This window comes from Phalacrocorax carbo, chromosome 1 (assembly GCF_963921805.1).
Source record: "Phalacrocorax carbo chromosome 1, bPhaCar2.1, whole genome shotgun sequence".
In the NCBI taxonomy this organism is placed as follows: Eukaryota; Metazoa; Chordata; class Aves; order Suliformes; family Phalacrocoracidae; genus Phalacrocorax; species Phalacrocorax carbo.
This window is the reverse complement of record NC_087513.1, coordinates 76,930,954-76,951,694: the sequence shown is the minus strand read 5'-3', so window position 1 is coordinate 76,951,694 and position 20,741 is coordinate 76,930,954. Positions and strand designations below refer to the sequence as shown.

The 20,741-nt window shown below is 41.6% G+C and overlaps 1 protein-coding gene across 2 annotated transcripts in view; it reads left to right on the top strand.

The window, feature by feature from the left end:
- Positions 1-207: 207 nt before the first annotated feature.
- SULT4A1 (sulfotransferase family 4A member 1) overlaps positions 208-20,741 on the top strand; it is a 30,513-nt gene continuing 9,979 nt past the window's right edge. Inside the window, exons 1-4 of one of the 2 annotated variants that reach the window (XM_064461060.1) lie at positions 208-678; positions 17,434-17,564; positions 18,972-19,052; positions 19,172-19,298. In XM_064461060.1, the coding sequence (XP_064317130.1) occupies positions 510-678; positions 17,434-17,564; positions 18,972-19,052; positions 19,172-19,298 (508 nt within the window). In that variant the 5' untranslated portion in view covers positions 208-509. The remainder of the gene's footprint in view (positions 679-17,433; positions 17,565-18,971; positions 19,053-19,171; positions 19,299-20,741) is intronic. The other variant, XR_010374515.1, reaches the window with a different exon arrangement.

Here is a 20,741-nt window from a genome sequence, read left to right as displayed (position 1 = left end):
AACGGCTCAAGCTGCAAGTTTAACCCTTTAGTTATTTACAACGTCACCCTCCCTATGCACTGCGCTTGGGCTCAGTGCCAGGACGAGCCCCTGGTGCACCCGACCGCTGCTGCTCACCCCGCGCAGCCGCCACCCCCGCCTGCTGCGTGCCCTCTCTGGAGCCGGGCCCGGGCCCTGCCGCACCACGGCGGAGCCCCGTGCTGCGGCCTGAGGGGAAAGCGAGGGCGGCAGGTCCTGCCTGCGCCTCCGCCCGCGGCCCAGGGACTCTGTGGTTGAAGCAGCCCGCCCGAGGGGGCTGCAACCGACCCTCACCTGCCGTTATGGGCCGTTGGCGCCGCGCATGACATCACCGCGCGCGGAGCCCATGCGCGCCCCCCTCGCCGTGCGTGCGTGGGGGCGTGCCGGGGGCAGGGGCTGCCGCGCCGCGCCGCGCCGCGCCCGCCGCCGCCCGCCCTCCCCTCCCGGAGCGCCCGCGCCCCCCGCCGCCGCCGCCGCCGGCTGGGAAGAGGATGGCGGAGAGCGAGGCCGAGACCCCCAGCACGCCCGGGGAGTTCGAGAGCAAGTACTTCGAGTACAATGGGGTGCGGCTGCCGCCCTTCTGCCGGGGGAAGATGGAGGAGATTGCCAATTTCCCGGTGAGGGACAGCGACGTCTGGATTGTCACCTACCCCAAATCAGGTAGGCGGGCGGGACCCCTTCCCTCCCTGCCTCCCTCCGCCGGCGTGCCGGGGCCGCGCCTGAGGGGTGGGCTGGGCGGTGGGGGCGGCTTCCCCTCTCCCCCCGCGGGTGCCCGGGCCGAGGCCTGCGCCCTGCCGCCGCAGGCCTCTGCGGAGGGGGGCTGCCCTCCGGGCCGGCGGCCCCTGACGCCCCCCGGAGCCGAGGGGACTGCCCGCCCCGCGTCCCCGGCGCGGGTGGGGCGTCCCCGCCCTCGGGCGCGCCCGCCGGGTGTCTGCACAGGCCAGCGCCGGGTGCTGCCGCCGGTGGTCCCCGCCTCGGTGGTCCCGGTGCCCGCCGCTCGGGGGTGAGGGGGCTGCTCCAGGCAGGGGGAATCGCCCTCAGCGCAGGTGTTGAGAAGCGGGAACGAATACAGCATGCGTACAGGTTTCTAATGTGGCGTTCAGGTTTGCTGTCTGCTCTACAGCCTTACGTATTTTGCTCCCGAGGCGGCTGCCCAGATTGCTCTGGGAGAACATGTGCTCAAAGTACGTTCCTGCTGCACTCTGAATTACCAGAAATAGCTCCTTTTAGGTGTGTGTGTTCTCCAGTAAATGCATCCTTTGGCTGTTTATAGCATTTGAGTGTCTGCTTTTAATATCGTGTTTCTTGATTTCTTATCCTCTCCTTTTCCAAGCAAAAATGTTTAAACCGAACTAATGTGGATATAGTGCTGCCTGCAAAGAGGCAGACAATATGGTAGCTTTGTAACCCACCAGATAAAAACAGATAGACTCTTTCTTATTAAGCACACTCTTGAGTGACTTTTTTCCTGACAATGAGCTCTTTCTAGAAGATTCAAAATCTGCTGGAGATAACAGATGTTAGCTCTGTAAATACCCTTGTAAAACGATGTTTCGGTATCATAGCTTTCTGACTTATGTCATTGTTTGTTGTATGAATAGCCAATGCTTTTCAATTTCTTGGTCTGCTGCTTCAAACATATACACATTTTCTATAATGCAGCATCTGTTATGTTATTTTTCAAGCAGTTTCAAGTATTTTTCTTCGTGTTTTTGATATTTCATTACTGATGATGCTGTTAAAGACTGGCTAGAGCTTGACAGACGCGTACATTAGATAAGGGATAGTATGTAGACGCATGGCCTCCAAAATGCTAGGATTCGGAGCAAACAACATCATCTTTATTCTTTTAAGCTGTCTTCCTAAAGCTTTATAGCATGTAGGAAGAACACTATTTAATTCTTTCAGTTTTAAGATTTCAGTTTTGCCAGTCTGGGTTTAAAATGTGTCAGTATCGCACCCCAACTTCATATTGGCAGATGGTTAAATATCCTCAGCTAACCTCGGTTCCCAGCAGTCACGCACAATGTAACTAATACTGGCAGTAGCTTAGTTTTGACGGCTACACAGTTGGCCATGGAAAGCCAGCTTGCACAATCATATTTAATTTGCTATTATTTTGTGACCTCAGCAACATCATATTAGGTCTCTTGGGGCCCCAGCTGAGGCCAGTGACAGGGAACTGTCCACTTACAAAGTTAGTGGCAGTGCTTACTACAAGAGGGTTTACTAACAGTTACTGTGGAAGAAGGAAAAGGAAGACTGAGAACTGGGGCACTGAAACTGAAGGTGCAGTGTTGTGTGGAGGAGCTGGGGGAACACCCTTAGCATTGAAATAGGTGCCGTAGTATTTTACTTGCCAGGAAAGAGAATACTTAGGTCTTGAGGAATCTGGTGTCCTTGCCATGGGAATAGGCTCTGGACAATTATGTCTGCAAGCTCTATCTTCAGGTAGCCTGAAGTCTACTGAGACCCTTGGAACTTGTTTTGTCAGCTGATCCTACGTGGCTTACAGCTTGGTGCCTTATTTAGGGCTTCTGAATCAATTATCAAAGGGTCTGCTGACTAGGGACAGGGATGTCAGTAGAAATTAGGCTGCCCTAATATGGTTCCCATTGATTTAGCCAAGGTCATGCAGAAGTATACAGCAAAGCCAGAAATTAAATTGAGAACCCCAAGCTCCTCTGCATTACCTTAACCACAAGTTCATTTTCCTGTCTCTCAGTAGCACTGACATATTTTTGTTTACTGGAGCTAATCAGAATTTTCATAATGTTGCTGTAATCAGAAAAGTGGGTTTACAAAACAGATTTCATGTACAAAATATACTAATTTGGAGTGAAGTAATTCAGCTTACTTTGGTAATCTTTAAAGGTAAAGCATGGTTGGGACCACTTTTCTAGTTTCTGTTAATAAATTACATTTGAACAAAGTTACAATATTTTTGACAACAGAATTTTAGGAAAAGAAAAATGTACCATTGTCAGACAGGTTCATCGGGAAACTTTTTTGTTGTGTTTAAGGAAAACAGTTTTGTTCCGTGTTTCACCGTCTCTCCATCTGCTCAAACTGTGGAAAATACACAAACAAGTACGTCTGCTAGATGTGTGAGAGGCCAGAGCTTCTAGCACTTACTGAGCCCTGTGCTGCAGTCTAATAGCAGAAGGCTCCAGCAGTAGCTGTTGACTGTATGTTGGTTTATCTGGCAAAGAAAATACATGAGTGGCTTATAGGGTCAGGACTGCTTCAGCAATCCTAGGGACTGATGAAATAGTATGTATGCCATTTTGAAGACATTATACTGTGCAAGACTAAATGATACAGCTCTAAACATGTGAAATGGAGATAGTGCTTGGGAATAGTTACAGATATTGGTAAATTGGGAGTGACCCAGGAAAAAGCTGGCCCAATAATTGTAGAAAATTGAATGTACCAGTGACCTTACTGGGAATAATGTAATAAGCCTAATGGGAAATGACTCTGCTTTAATGTGATTGCCACTGATGGACGGCTAAATAATGATACTCCTTATCTTTAATTATTCTTAACACCTGTGTCCTATGGTAACAGCTTGTGGGAGCTGCTGGACTAGAAGAAGCTTATGCCTAAAACCCAGAGACTTATTTAGACATGTAAATCTGTGAATGTGCATATATGCTTATGCATATGGTAGAACTGTAACTGCAGAAAACCTTTTTATTGTGATGCATAATTTAAAATCAGGCGTGCTACCGTTCTTGAAGAAATGAAATAACAAGTTTCATCTTTCATGTAACTTTGTAGTATAGAATGGGCAGGCTGAATAGGACACATTGAGATTTACAGTAGCTGCAAATGTAAAATGCAATACCATTCTCCACAGCATTAAATAACTGGAGCTCGTGCAACAGTGCTTCACAGATAAGATACAGATGCAATGTTCATAGGAAACACTAGGCCTTTCTCACAGCTTTCATTGAACCCTCTCATACTGCAGGCTTTTTGTACTCTACTTGAAAATTAAAATTCTCCTCTATGAACTTAAACTACAGAATTAATGAATAAGGAAATTCTTTCATGGTATTCTCTCAGTCACCATGCCAAGAGCTAGATTAGTTTCTGTTAATTCCACTGAAATCATTGACCTTAAACCAGTCCCTATAGTATTGAGTCCAGGTTAACTTAGTATTTTGCTGTGTCTTACAGTGCTAACCCCTGACTGTACATGATGTGTCCATTTGCTTTACTCGTAAGTGGTGTACAATAGGTCTCTTAATATCATCTCGTATCTGTCCTCAATGAATGTGCATTTTGCATTCTTGGGTCAAAGCCCACAAATTAATGCCTTTTGCAAAACTGGTAATTTGGGAAAGCAAGCTATTTACATTAATAATGAAGCTGTCTTCCATGCTGATTATTTTGCCAAATAATTTTCTAGAGTTCTGTGTGGGGAAAACGTCAGTTGTTGGGCAAACATCAGCTTAAAGTCCAGCCAGTTCATGAGAACTCATACATTTAGCGCCAGGCAACAGGTCAGAATAGCAAGTGCTGCATATGGCCTTTACCTGTCTGGAGGTGGTTTTTTTTATAAATAGCATTTTGAATTTTCCTGGATTTTTATAACTACCCATTAGCTTGTAGGGAATATGATGGCTGACTCTAGGCCTTTGACTTAATGAAGTGCCAACAGTGAACTTGCAGATCAGCTTAAGGACAGCTTTCCTGTGTGTACATTCATTGAGTTTTCCTCTTTCAAATTTTCTAACACTTACCTCTGGTGTTATATGAAATCAACCAGAGAAAGTTAAATCGAGTTGTCCATTATTTTAGTTGCTTAAAAGATTCTGTATGTACAGAAGAAGGTCATGCTTCTCATTACACCTGGTGGTAAAGTGCGTTGCATGCATTGTGGGTTTTCCGTCTCCTCCTGTTCTGCACGCCTCTCCCACTGCATGCATACCACTCTTTTTATCGTCTTCTATTTCCAGCACTCCTGAATCCAGCACCTCTTCTTCCTTGTACAGTGGAATGCCCCAGTCCCTTTGTGGGATGATGGAGGAGCTCTGTTCATCGCTCCATCCTTCCCCTTTCTCTGCCACATGTCAAGGGCTCTGTCTGCATTCTTCCATTGCCCATTTACCTCGTACTATAATCACAGAATCATAGAATCATTTAGGTTGGAAAAGACATTTAAGATTGAGTCCAACAATAAAGCTAAGAGTGCCAAGTCCATTTCGCCCTTCTTTCCCAAAACATGTACCCTGCAGGATGCTCTCCCTGACAATCTTTCCATGCCAGGGATACTATGGGCCCCAGGGTTTTCTTCTGTTATGGGGAAACAGTTGTTTAATCAATTGACCATTACAGCAGTGACAGTCACAGCTGCTGGGCTGTGTAAACCCCACTTTTCTTTGTCTGATTCTCCACTAAAATTAATAGACTTCTGCTCATCAACATCTAGAATATTATTTGATCAGACTCAGCTCTCAAAAGATATTGCACTTAAGGGAAAGGGAGGCTTGAACCATTGGGGATGTATAGACATGTAGCTTTTCTTGGCTGTGAAATTGGTTTAAGGATTTATCTCTGGCCTCTTGTTTCTTGCCCTTCACTTTCCAATCAGTCATAGCTGTCTATGGGACCATGTTATAAAAACATATTGGCAAAATGTCTTGATTTAAGATTTACACAACAGAAAAAATGTACCAAATGACAATGCCTTGTGTGAAATCTTGCTTTGTCTTGTGCAATCCTACCCTTCACATTTTCCTCAGGTCATAAAAATCTCTTGGCAGGGATGTTGTATTTACTAGCAAGGTTGGTTTCTGGTTCTTTAGGTGTTATGGTACTGCACAATAATATCCTTATTATTCAATACAAAAAGTAATATCACTTGACTAAGGGTACATGACCTATGCTTGCAGGGGTGTCCTGCAGTTTGTGGACATCTAACCCACTAGCTAATACTTCTGCGGTTACCTGCCACAGTGATCCATGAGCAGGTGACAGGTCTGTGCCTGTGTCCTGTCACCTGCCTGTAAGCATACCCCAGTTACAGCTTGGTAAGTTGTACGTTTTCGGTGCCCTGGCTTGCTGCCTAACTGGCTAACATGCACTGGTAGCCTCTGCATGATGTGACAGACTGATAAGCTTAAGCACAAAGAATCCGATTCTTCCCACCTACCCAGATACGCATAAGTCCAACACTGCTGGCAGTCAGTCCTGATTTGCACAGTCATAAATGAGAGGAGAATCAGGCTGAAAGGTTGCCCAAGGATGTGCCCAAGCTGTGGGAGTTATAGGATGGGAGCTGTCAGACACAGTGATGTGAGGCAGCTGCAGTGGATTGCAGAGGCTTACCCTGGTAATGGCAAGTCTGAGATGGGCTTACACCATTGTAGCTAAGGCTCCCCAGGGGGCACGAGTATCCACATGGACCTTTGTGTGTTAACTAAGTTGACTTGCCTTAATTTCCAGTGTTCTCATATGGAACTCCTCCCAAGAGTTTTCCTGGTATTGTTTTGTAACAACAGTTTTGCAATTACAAAAGAGCTAGATTCTGCTATTCTAGATTCTTTTTGCAGGATTTTGGTGCCTTTGGCTTAATCCATTTCCATTTAAAGAATAAATGCAAATGCTACTGGCCCAGAGGCATGCCTCAAGAAATCATGAGGTTGGCTTAAGAATCAAGAGATCTTTTACGCAAAATACATTTGGGATTCTTTTCCTTTGACCTCTGTTTTTTGAAGCAATATTATGCACACTTACCATCTCTTCCCAGTGACATGGAATGATAGGAAACTTTTGTTAGTTTCATGAATGTGGATGAACAAGTTAATGTTTTTAAAATTAATGTGGTATGTAACCTTTTTATCTTTTACAGTAACATCACAGTTACTTGGTTTCTCTGTCTTAAGTAATTTATAAAGCTTGGATATAATTCTGTTTTAATGTGATATGAATGTACATCAGTTCTCGTATCAACTGGCCAGAAAGAATGGACTTCTTACGCAAGCAGAAAGGGTAACAGCAAACTGCATTGGGTGATGGAGATGTGTTTTGTGAGCTGTCCTTTTAGGGACTGATGTACAGGGTCCATATTTGAATCTGATTTCATGTTCTTGGTGACTGAAGTCAGTTCTTTCCACCAATTAGAAGAGTAAATACTCTGCTTAAACCCACTCTGTTGAGGGCCACTCAGGTGCAGAAAGTAACACCTGTAGACAAGTGTTTGTGGGGTTTAGGGCCACTGGGTTCCTGTGCTTTGAAAGCCCTTTTGAAATGGGTCTATCTTTTGTTTTAATTATATATAGCTCAAAATACCTTCTGGTATTGACTCAGTCTTAAATACTGCTAGGCAAATAAATGATAAATTAGAACATTAAATACTAAGTAATTGAAGACAATGTTAAGATTGCCACTGATGCATTTGACTTGATTTCTGTGTGAGTGGAATTGAGTAAGTCCTGTGCGTCTCAAACAGGAAATAAAGGTGAGGAAAAAAATCTGTTTTTAAGGAAAACTCATCTTTGTTTTCTAGCTAGCTGTGTTTCTTTCATGAGCCTTTTATCAAACCAGTGAAGAGATCTTACTAGCGACAGAACAAACCGTTCAGAAAAGGACGAATTCTCCAGCTACCCAACAGGTTTCACTGGGTCTTTTGCAAATGTAGCATAACTACTTCCCTGCTGTGAAGTAGCACAAAACTCAAGCAACTTGCTTTCTGAAAGCAGGCTCATGGAAAAAGAAAGAAAAAAGGTTTTACCATGTGTAAAAAGTGTGTTCTGGATGTGTGAAACGACTTAGATTATAATGACCTCAGACTAAAGAATTAAAAAATTATGTAAATCAGCCAAACCCAACAGCCATTCTCATTTCATGTCAATGTTCATCTTTCATAGTGAAGATGTTAATGAAAGGAAGCAAAATGCTTGAACATTGGACTGAATTAGATCAAGCACACAACATTTTTCATTATTACACAGTCCTTCACTAAGTGAAGATTTCTCTGGGTGCAATAGAGATTCATACACTCTATGCTGAGGGGCAGGAACTACCCCCTGTATTGTCCCATCAATACTGCTTTATAAGTGATGCAAGATTTGGTACACTGGGCATGTGATATGGCTTTTTGGCTAGAGATTCTGTGACCTTGGATAAGTCATATAGTCTTTTTGTCTACGTTTTCCACTGGAGACACATGGATGTATTTCTTCTCTACCAGAATCTTTCATGTATAACAACAAGAAATTCTCTTTGACAAAGGATGTCACCTACCACCTATATTTTTATAGAGAAACTAGCAAATTATGGCTCTGAAATTGAATTAAGCATCTAGGTATTAAAGCTGAGCACATAATAATGCTAGTATGTAGGAATGTGTTTTTCCCCTTAGTGGGAGAGAGCAATGAACAGAGGATTAATAAGATGAAGGACCGAGCGTTTCATCACTTTGATCTTATTCAGAGCTTCTGTAACACCTTGGAGAGTCCTGGAAGGTGGGGCACAAGGGTTGAAATAATTATGGTTCTGTATACCAGTCTATTACAGGTGTCTACAAAAGCAATAAACCATTTATGTCACGTGTTAATCCTGTAATGTGTTGCAGATTCAGAAGCAAGAGAAGTTTTTTGCTCTGTGAGTATGCAGACAAGACAAAGTGGCAGAGGAAACAGTCCATCATTATAACATCTCAGCCAAATTGGACTGTAGGCTTAGGAAGGCTACTGTGAGGGAGATGAAGGGTTACTGGGGAATGTCAGGAAGGAAGCATATGGCAGGGCTGAAAGTGTGTAGGAGAGTTTTAGCTAGTTAAGTTTGAGGCAGTGGCTGAGATAGTAAAGGTTAAAAAGTAAAAGGAAGAATACTGGAGAAAAAACTGGGGAGGGATTTTTGTCACTAAATGCCAAAATCATCTATAAGTTTAAAAAATGCAAGCTGATTTCATATGCTTTTACCTACCTGCTGTTTATAGTGCAGAATGTGAAGGCCATCATTCTTTATAAGGCTGCAAGTTCTAGGTGATGTATAATGACATTAGATTGCCTTATAGGATATTTACAATGGTGCCGAATTAGCAGTTCATTGCATGAGTAATAAATTCATCTAAGCCAACAAAATGAGACAAGCGTGAAGCAGGTGAGATGAAAATCATGTTCAGAAGACACACACTAGCTATGCATGCAGCAGTCCAGATTTGGCAGTACGTTGGTTGCTTTGCAGTGTCCTTTTGATGCAAGACAATCATAAACCCAGGTTAACCATCCAGTTAAAAACCTGTTTACTGCTGATCAGGGTTGTCAAAGTAGTACAGAACAGCTACAGGCATTGCTAAAATGGAATTGCTCTCTCTCTGTATGTATATATATAGCTGAAGTGCGCATTAATAATGATCAATGTCAGTGCTACTATTGGATCACCAGTGCTTTCTATCAGAAGTAGAATGTTCTCTTCAAGGATTTTCCTGCAATACTGAGAAAACCCATGGCGATATAGATTGGCTGATCCCAATCTATATAGATTTATATAGATTTATTTTATATATATATAATTTATATAGATTTAGACCTAATTAGATCTATTTCCAATTCTGAAGAACAGCAATAGCAATAGAATAGAAAAGGCTGTAGTTTGTCTAAAACTGCAATTCAGCAGACAGAGGGAATGACTGTGCTAAATATGAGTGGGGGCATAGGTACTTTGCAAAGAATGGTTTTGTTTAGGGCAGCTATAATTTGAGTGGGATTCTGTTTGAGAAAAAATGGTTTACTCCCTGACCTTAGACAATCAATAGCTGACTAAGCAGGCTGCACAGTTTCATGCATAGAGGATAAAAAATGTTTCCTGAAATTCTGAAACAAAAATGTGCTGCTTTTTTTTTTGCACATGTAACTCTTATCTGCAATGGTTTCACATTATACTGTTGGTGTGCTACCTTCTTGCAATTAAAACACCTAATATATGCAAATGCACATTTGTGTGTAGGCAGGTTTTGCCTAACAGTTTTCCTGTACCCATGATGCATGATGGAGTCCTGCTTTCCTGGAAATGGCTGAACACCTGCCTGCCAATGGGAAGTAGTGAATGAAATCCTTGTTTTGCTTTGCTTGCACACGCAGCTTTTACTCTACTTATTAAACTGTCTTTATCTCAACCCACGCGTTTTCTCACTTTTATTCTTCTGATTTTCTCCTCTATCCTGCTGGGGCGGGGGAGTGAGCGAGTGGATGTCTGGGGCTTAGTTGCTGGCTTGGGGTTACACAACAATCTTAAAGAACCAACAGCAGAGTATTTTGTGTGAATGAATTCTAGTTTGTCCTAGGCAAAATTTGCTAGGTGAGTTGATGCCAAAAATAGAAACTCTTTAAGATAATATGGCTAATTTCATTTTAAGCAAATTGGAGTGACTTCACACAAACTGCTCCATTGGTGATGACATCTGGTACAGACATGATGAGCATCCATAGACAAGGACATATTTTACCAGCCCAGCTAAACCTTAAAGAGAAGGGTAAAATACTTTTCCCTTAGAATATCTGATACCGAGAAACATCAGCTACCAACCAATATCAGCTGTCAGTGAAGGACTTGTCACAAAATTTGGGACTCCCAAATATGATGAAATCATGGGTGTGGAGACAAGCATGAAGGCACAAATCATGACTCATCAGTCAGAAGGCAAATAAAGACAAACTGGTGCCTTGTTTTTAGTCCCAGGACTTTGAGTCATCTGTGGACCTGCCTCAGTTCTTAGGGCTGTTAGTATACCACTTAGCCAGTCTGTGCTCCAGTGCACGTGAAGATGATGTGGCTTATTAAGAGGGATAGAAAAGAAACATTTTTTGCCCCAGCTGTCTTCAACAAAAGACCTTTGCCTTGTGGACCTCTGCTTGCTGGGACAGGCTGAGGTAGCCACAGGTTAGATGCAGTGGTTGGGGAGTGTATGACTCTTGAGCTATTTTTCTTCTGACTTTATAAAGTCTAAAGTAGGCAACATAGGCAATCCAATTATCGGCTTCACCATGGCTACACTAGTAAACATACCTGTGACAGAGGCTCCAACAGGCTGTCATCCATGCTATTTCCTTGCTAGCAGTTCCCTGGCAGTTTTGTTCTCTCTCGGACAGTGTGTTCCCCAGCATGCTGTGGGAGATAGCTGGAGCCAGGGACTGTTCCCAGGAAGCTATGGATAAAGCTGCTTTGCTCTGGGAAATTGATCTCTCTGGATATGGGTTCAGCTGTCCCACATATCCTCCTAGAGAACAGGCCCTGGTATGTTTTATTTACTAGTGTTGCTCCAGCATTAGGATCCAGCATGCTTGAAAATGTCAGTAGACTTTATTTCCTCTGAGCTGCTTCTGTTGGTGTTAGGTGTGAAACATACTGCATAACCTGCCTTCTGTAAGGTAGTGGAGGTGCCTCAGCAGTTGGTGCCTGGTCTGAGATGCCCTGTGGTCGATTCTGCACTTTTCATCCTGTCCTCTACTGAGTTGTCAGTATGCTAATATAAAGGAGAATTAAGACTCAGGCCATTTTTTAAAAATAGTACTAATGCATTAGCTGAAAATAACAATGTTTTGTAACCAGTTTATTAAAGCAGTGCTTTAGGATACTGTATTATATATATTAGAGCAATAATTCTATGGATAATACACATTTGTAAACACTTCAGTGACAGCTTCTTTTACCAAATAGAAGGTACATTTTAGTCCTAAACAGAATACAGTTTTCATAGTTTGCTTGTACCCTCTGGTGAAACACATTCGAAACACAGGTCAGACCTAATGGACCCATTTCTGTGTGTTCTCTGATATGTCTAGTGAAAGACAAGCCCACTTTAGCCTATGCTTTAAAAGCCAGTAGCTGCAAGAGAAAAAATAAACTGATTAGTAAGTCTAAAAAGCCAAGACCCTGCTTACTGAATGTTACTGGAAATCATGCAATTAACATTTGCTTTAAATACGATCTTATTTAAGCTGTTGCCATCAGTTTCAGAAGACCTGGATTCAGTGTCCTCATGTTCCACAGACTACCTTGGCTGGTCACTACTGAAGTTAGGGGCACTTAGGCCATGCGAAAGGGGTATTAATCTTAGAGGAAGAATATTCAGTCCTTTCTGAAAATTGGGCCCTCTAATACATATTTAATTGGGCAGTCAAAAATAGTGGCAATATAACATCACAGTTTCAGCCTTTATTTTGAACCCTGAGTCTCATTTGGGAACAGAAGAATTGGAAAATAAGGTATCAATGTGTGTACATAATTTTTATTATTAAAACCCTATTTGATAATGAAAATCCCTGTTCTTAAGCCAGTTGGAATTCCAAGATGTGGGAGAACTAGAACATACAGACCTCAAGAGGAGAAGTTTTTACAGTTTGGAAATTGTTTTCTTCTATTGGAAAAACCTGATTTTCTCTCCACAATTGTAGAGTGAAGATGAATCTGTCATACTTTCCTGCAGATATACACTGAAACTGGGAAAAGGGGAATAAGCTTGCAGGCAATTAGACGAACTATGTGGAGAAACGCTTTACAGCACTTGCTAGGCCAATCTGACAGCTTTAGCAGCCCTCATTTTTAATGAGCACTTACTTACATCTACCAGTGCTATAAAAAAATTATGAGTCATAATGGGTCCATTGCACTGTATTAGCTGAAACTTGATCAAACAAAGGGCAACTAATTAGGAGTGCTAGAAGATGGTTAATACTAACATTAGTATTTCTTTATCTTGTTTTCCATGTGGTTTCCAAACAAGGGGTGAATAAAAGGAGTATACCAAAGACCTTTGGATCCTTGAGCTGCAGGTTTTTCCCGTATTAGCTGATACAGATGGGAAAAAGTTGAAATAAACTACATTAGAAACCAGGTAGGGAAGCAAAATTTCACAGGAAATTTTATGTTTATCTGCCACTTCACGTTAACAAATCTGTGAGGTTCAGTGTCCGGAAAGTAGTGAGAGGAGCCAGACAACAGCTGCACTAGAGAATATTTCTCCTTCCTACAAAGACTAAATTTAATGTCAAAGGGCATCTAATGCATAGAAACAGAAAGGAGTAGCTGTGGCGTTTCCAAGTTTTGGCTGTCTTGCTATGCTATGGTTGCTGCTGCAGCAGTTACACTTATTAATAAGCAGAGGTAATATGGCCATGAACTGCCTTTGCTATTGTTGCTGAGGCATTGGCCATGAAAAAAGGGTACAAATGAAGAAATCCCATTCATCATAGGGGCTGCTGTAGGGGTGATAGGATTCTTAATGAGTCCTAAATCTGTGTACTGTTAGGCATCACGGAAAAGGACAGTTCAGCCTAACAAACACACTTTCAAACTGCTGTGACTTGGGCTGCTTTTGTAGGTGCTCTTATGCAGAGTAGAAATGCAGGTTCACAGATAGTTTAGAAAGGCTTTCCTACAACCCTGCAAATTCTGGCAGTAGCTTATCAATGCAGTTTCCCATCCTGTCTCTTTCCAGATATTGTGTGATAAACTGGAACACACTTATTTCTCCTGAGGTGTTGTATTGACATAACAGGAGGGCTTGCAGGGAAGAGCATTTCTCAGGTGCAGTGCACTGAAGTTCCTCAGATGCTACCTGGCTCTGTTTTAGCTGGAATTGGATAAACATAAATTAATTCCACACCTGTTCAGGCAATGCAACCTTAGAGGTAGCAGGGCCAGCAGTCTTCCTCCAGGATGAATTGTGGATCTGCCACAGCTGGAAGGAGAAAGGATAGAATTGCTGGGTACTTAAGCATGTTGCATCTGGTGCCTCATGCCCAGATTAATCTTGTTTGTTGGTGACTGTTTATTCTTTCTGTAGCATCCCAAGTGAGGCATGCACAAATGTGTGCATGCATGCAGCAACACAAGAAGAAAATGATGGACAATACTAGAGATATGTAAGATCCAGTGATTGTCTCCAAGAAAACCTTGGCATCACATGCGTACATGCTAGCTTTTCCACTTGGTGACCTAATCCTTTAATTTCACTTAAAAAGTGACTAACCCTTAAGTGACAATAAATTGTTGTTGGCAGCCAGGCCAGAAATCTAGGGAGTATAAAGTTTAAGTTCTGCACCTTTTTTTTTCTTTAGCTTCGTTCATCTTTATCTTCTCTCCAACAAGTATCATCATTGTCCTTTCTACTAAGAAAGTTTCTGTGGCATTTAGATCTGGCCAAGTTTTGCGATAGGCTGGGATTATCAGAGGCTATTCTGATAATCTCCTTTGAAAATCTCAGTTTTGCAGTTTACCCAGTTATGGTGGTTCTTGCACTTTTCTGTAGACGTAGGTTTAAGTTAGTTGTTTCAAATGGCCAATTTCTGTGTGCTTTTATATGCAGATGGAGAATCAGGGGCTGCAGCAGAAGATTCAAGTATACCTCCTATGGTAGCAAATTTAATAAATTCTGCTAGCCCCAGTCTAGGCCTGGGCCTCTCATCACATGTATAGGTACAGTACCCCAGTTTGTTTGGCTTTCCAGTCAGCTGGTGTTTCCAGGGGCTATCTTGCCCTAGCAACTAGGTCTGGAATTTGGACTGCCGTTTTTCTGTTGCTAGGTTAAGCCATCATTTCTAAACCAAAAGAACATTCAACTCTGTTGATATCTGTAATTTAATTTGAGTTGGTTTTAATCCTAATAGAGATGTGAGGGAGGTTATGTATATCTAATTATATATATATAAAGGCTTTTAGCTGTTTTTTTTTCCTTTTTAAACAAATAAGCATGTGGTGGTTTAGATTTTTTTTTTAAACAGGAGATCAGATTGATGATAATTTTTAGATGGGGCTTTTGGGAATGTGTGTGTGGGATAGATGATAATTGATTAAGGGTGACTAGTTAAAAAATCACAGTTCCCTCAAAAGTCAAATCTACAGTTTTCATTTGCATTAAGACCCTAAAAATCCTAGGCAGAATAACTTGAGTGCTAATGTGGAAGAAAACCAGGCTAATATAGTGGGTGACAAAAGTGAAAACTAGCACAGAGATCATGGGTGGGTGAATTCAGGATCGGTGATCCTACTGCAGGTGTAGGGAAGAGAAATTCTAACGTGCTGGATGGCCAGAAGCCGGACATCTGAACTGTCAGCTTGCAGTCCTTCCCTTTGTAGAAGAAATATTGCAGAAATACTGTTTCCTGTGTGAACTGGAATAGGATGCTGGAGTATGTGCAGCACTACATAGATAACTACAGCAATTTGTGTATGTGCATGGTAATAATTAGCACTGAGGTTCACAGATTTAAAGCACTGTTTCAGACAACCTGTACTTGATGGAGAGTTTTGATTTTCTGCCTTGAGTACCTGCCATGTGCCCAGCGTTACTCTTTCAATGAATCACTGTTTTTGATGGAAGCGTGTTTAGATGAAGACTTCCGAGTTTCCATAGGCCCACTTCCTTCTGAATCAGAACCCTTCTTCCCATTACTATGTCATCTCCTATCTCTGCAGTGCTCCATAGATCTGCTGGCAATCAAGCCAAGTCTTGCACATGGCCATGGGTCCAAGCAGAAATAGGGAAGGCCATGGGAGCTGTGTTCCCTGACCCTCACCTCTTATTTACCTATTGGACTTTGTGGAGAGCTGGTACGGAACATGCTGCCCTCCTGAAGTTTCAGCATAGTTCTGCCTCAACTCTGCGGCCCTTCTGTATTCAGAGGCACAATGGAGATAACTTCTTTTTGCCTAGAGAGCAGCTGAGTAATGAAAAATTAGAAAGTCCTGGTGGTGGTGTTTATCCTCATGCAGTCGTTCCTTTTCCTTTCATGGAACAAGGTTGCTGTAATAGCATTTTTCTTTGCAGGCAGAATTGGAAATACAGAAATAAATTATGGAGAACCAGGGTGTCTCCTGTCAGGATAAATACTTAATGAGAAACAAGAGTTGTGCTCATTCAGTGTCACAAGGACTGATACTGGAGTACCATATGTATGTTATTTTAATGTATAAAGTACATGCTTGGGCTTAAAAATGCAGAGTGAACAGCCTTAAGGGCAAGTGTGTATTAAGTCTGTGCCAGCTGTCTCTGTGGGTGATGGTAATGTAAAAGTTTCTTTTTTTTCTAAGCCATTTTCATTTATCCACCAATCAGTCAGGAAACAGAGGAATCCTAAAGTACTTACTCTCCAAAGCAATTCTTGGAGATGTGTGTTCTTTGACGTTGTATCCAGACTCTGTTCACTCTAACCAGCCTCTAAAGTACATAATCTTGTTTTTAACTCTTCCTAGCTCAGATTAAAAACAAGTCCGAATAATGATACACCGGTTTTCTTAGTGTTGGAACAACATACAGAATTTGTACCAAACATGTCTGTTAGTGTATACAGTCATGTTAGTTAACATGAATTAACTGGCGACTGTTACAAGTTATTTTCAAGTTAAAATGGGAACAAAAGTCATGCTCTCAGAGTTTGCAGCTCATCTTTCCAAGGACATGGGATGTTGAGGCAGGCTTGGGGTTTGTAAAGAGTTCTGGAACAATTATGTTAGGCAACATAAGAGAGAGAATAAATCCCAGTCTCATTTTCCTTATCGCTTACAACTCAAATATTTGTTCAGTCTATCACAGTATCCAGGATGTCCCATGCCTGTGTGACTTGTCTTCTAAACTGTGAGATCCTTTCCCTGCTAGCTCACTTTGATCTGTCCGCCTCACCAAAAGCCTGTGCCTTTCTCTTCATAAGCCTCTGTCAGATATCTCTGAACCTTTGTTTGCCTGTTTTGAGGGTTTCCTACTTGCCTGAAGGTAATTTGAAATAGTTGCCCTGTTCAAACTTCTATTTGGAATACCTATTAATTTTCCAAAGCACAGTCATTAAGGCTATAATATCTAATGGTTGTTTTGTAAATGTCTTTGGACTGGAGAGAGATACATAACTGGGGCCTCTAAAGCGTATGACGAACTCGCTGTGCATTGATGCATTCAGTGGTTTATCCAGTCTATAACGTGGAGGTATAAATAGACTCTCAAATTATTGCATAACAGTAGATTTGCCTACAATTTAGATTAGAGGACACTCGCAGTCTCCCAGTACGGCCACTAATGCATTTTGTGAACTTGGATGATCTGTCTGCCTTTTTTCCTTTGATTTCTAAAATGGAAATAGTAGTATTTGCCTAGCTAACATTCACAGTGGAAAAACTTTTAAAAAATGCTTTTCAATTCACAGGTAAAATAATTGGGAGACAAACATATTTAAATTGTTACTGAAGAAAAATCTTAGGTCTTTTACGTGAACGGAGACCGTCATGTGTTAAAATAAAACTAAAGGGCAGACATACGATGTTAAAACAATAGTTACAGACTGAGTTCACAGCAGACTGTCAAGGACAAAGGTTATCATTATTTCTGTGTCTAGGACTCCCTTCATATGCTTCTGTTTAGATAAAGAACTGTAATACAATCTGTTCTCTTTCATTGTTTGGTTTATGCAGGCACAGGCTTGCTACAGGAAGTGGTATATCTAGTGAGTCAGGGAGCTGATCCAGATGAGATTGGACTAATGAATATAGATGAACAACTTCCAGTTCTAGAGTACCCTCAGCCTGGTCTGGACATCATCAAGGTACAATTTATTGCAAAGAAAGTCTTTTGGCATTTGGATATCATTTTTCTCAGTTCCATATTTATCACTTCATTTCATCTAGTGTCCTTGTCCTGTCCATCACAGGACTTGCTCTGTTTGTTGGAATGATTCAGTATATTATTAGGTCATTTTAAAATTGCTTTTATTAAGCTTTATTATACCCTATGTAATGCTTTAGATGTTTCTCCATGTCCTAAATATTTTGGCAGTGGGTTTTCTGAGCAAAAGTTCCAGGCCTCCCTTGCTTACATAAACAGAAACTGCCCAAATGAGGCAATTTTGCTTTGATTCTTTCCCTGAATTTGTGAAAGAGGAACTACAAATACAGAGATTTATGGATCTGTAGACCCACTGCTCTGAATTTACACATCTGAATCCTTAAAGACCCCAGATCTGTGGATCTACAGACTCTGTAGGTGTAGTTTGAGACTTTTGGAATATTCTGCAGGAAATGACCTATTAAGAATCACTCAGAAACTAGTGGTATGGCATGTAAGTGTGATCTTGTCGTTGCTGTAACTACTTCTGATCGAGGCATATCTTGGAATGATTAGGCAAAATACTGGGCTCCATCCTATAACATCTGCAGTGCTTGCTGAATTGAGCTAGCTAAGGCTGGCACAGATAGATTTAAGCTGCTTCTGGTCTTTGACAACTGCGGCATCAGCCTACTTTAGGCTGAGAGTATTTAGGTGTCAGAGGTTGCTTATGTTTTTTTGTCTGTGTGATGCCTCGTCCAATGAGACCTTAGTGCTACCTTGACTGAAATAAGCGGTGGCAATAGTGAGAGGTTTAGATTGAGATTATACATTGCTACCTATAGTATGTGCTAATAACTTGATCCAAAATTGATTTACGCAGTTTTTAACTACTGGAAGATGATTTGTGTCATAAGACAATTTTGTCTCGAATTATGGAAAAATACTCTGAAAGATGTTCACACACTCAGATAAACCTTTGTATTGTCCAGGCTTAATTCTGAGGATAAAATAAATTGCAAGAGTAAAATTTTGAAGTGATGAAGTTAGGGATAGACTTTTGAGAACTTCTGATATTTTTCAAGGGATTTTAGTGGAAGCATTACTGGAAACAAAGTTAGTTTGATACTAAGAATCTTCAACTATTATACTCTCTTCCTGAGAAGGTCCTACAAATGGAAGTACTTTGAAAACAAAAAACCCCAATGCATTATCCAGCCTTTTGATACTTATAAAACAGATGTAACTCACTGACCTGATTTCTAGACCCAGACCCCTATTAATTTAAGAAGTGAATTTGTGAATGCAATTCAGTATAGTAAAGGGCTTCAAGTATGACAGTTCAGGACAGCTCAGGATGTGCCAAAAGCTAATGCACAATAAGAAATGTTTGTCTGCTTTATTTTAGGAACTGACATCTCCTCGCCTCATAAAAAGCCATCTGCCATATCGGTTTTTGCCTTCGGACCTCCATAATGGCAATTCAAAGGTAAAAATTAAATTAAATCATGTTTGTTTAATTATATTGGCAGCGGTTGTTTAAATGCTTTGGGAAACAGGGTGAGGAGAAAGCTTTCAGTAAGATGATTTTTCCATCCCCCATCACAGGTAATATACATGGCTCGCAACCCCAAAGACCTGGTGGTGTCTTATTACCAGTTTCACCGCTCCCTAAGGACCATGAGCTACAGAGGAACGTTTCAGGAGTTCTGCAGAAGGTTTATGAATGACAAGTGTAAGGAGCTGTTCTCTCTGCACACGCTGTTACACATTTATTTTCATCTCTGCATTCCTTCTGCAAGTACAGAAATGAGCTGGATAAAGGTGCATTTGTTTTGCATATACAGCAAGGAGGTTGCTACAGAGTGCACTGTGTGGCCCTAGATTTGTTCATGCAAACTATGGCTATGCCTTGTAAATAATTACCTTACAATATTTGACCCCATGGGCTCAGCAGTGTTCCACTTAGCTCAGGCAAAACTGTGGTCTACTCTTCTAAAATTCAATTTGTAAGGTAGCAGGTACCTTGTGAAAAGTGGTGAATACTCCCAGCACCATTTGATTTTAGTTCTACCTCACTGTTAGCTACTCCTCAGGAGTCTTTCTGTTCCTCAAGGTTTTTTGGTTTTGTTTTGTTTGGTTTTTTTTTCCTGCTAATTCTTTTAATATTTCTATTTCATCCAGAAACCCAAGGTTTGTCCTTTGCAAGATACTGGTTAACACAAAAATCTCTAGTTCACATGACATTGATCTGGAGTTCATCAGTAAGTTGAAGCGAGCCCCTGTAAGAAGGCAGTTGCAGGCTGCTACTGTCTGAAAAATACACCTTGATAATAAAAATACAGTAACCTGCTTTACAAAAACTCATCAGCTGCTCACCCAGTAAGCCCTTTGAGTGAGGGCTGTTTCGTGACACACCCACCCACTGTGTTCCCACTCGGGCCGCACTGCCTCAAGTAGCTCCATTGCACTGGCTTAGTAAACTTACAGGTAAGACAAGCACAATGTTCTCACATAGCTGGCTGCCACTGGGCTTTTTGCCAATGCCTTGCCACACTTTCTAGCTAGGAAGAGAAAAATTTTTTACTGCCTTCTATTTTTGTACAAAATCTTCTCTATGATACCTTAATATGACACTAAGAAGCCACCAGGTACCTTGTGCTCTGAGGGCAGGATCTACTTTAGATCCAGAGCAGCAAACTTTCCTTCAACCTAAAATTTGGAGGAGTTGATGCTAAAGGAGCGATATAATACTAAAGAGAAGAAAAAAGCAAAAGCCTACCAGTCGAGGTTATTTAACAGGCCTTGAAAACCTCTGCTACTTTCTCCTGCACGTTCGTGCAGGGAGGGTAAATGCTCTCCTTCTATTCTAGCCTACCTTCAGCTTTTTCTTTTGCGTTCCCTGAGAATGGGATGTTTGTCTGTAGCCCATGATCAGGCACTTCTAGACTGGAGACATATGAAAGACACATTAGAAGGTCTTCTAAAATAGGAGGAAGGTTCTGTGTTCTTTTTCATATAAGTATCCCTAGAGTTATTTATATCTTCATCTTGTAGCAGCTAGCTGATTTATCACAACCTCCCAGAGTTAATAAAACATCACAGCATGATCTATGTCCGTAATTGTGCAAACAGAGTGTTTTGTAATACAGCAGATTTAGCATTTAGCTAAATGTTT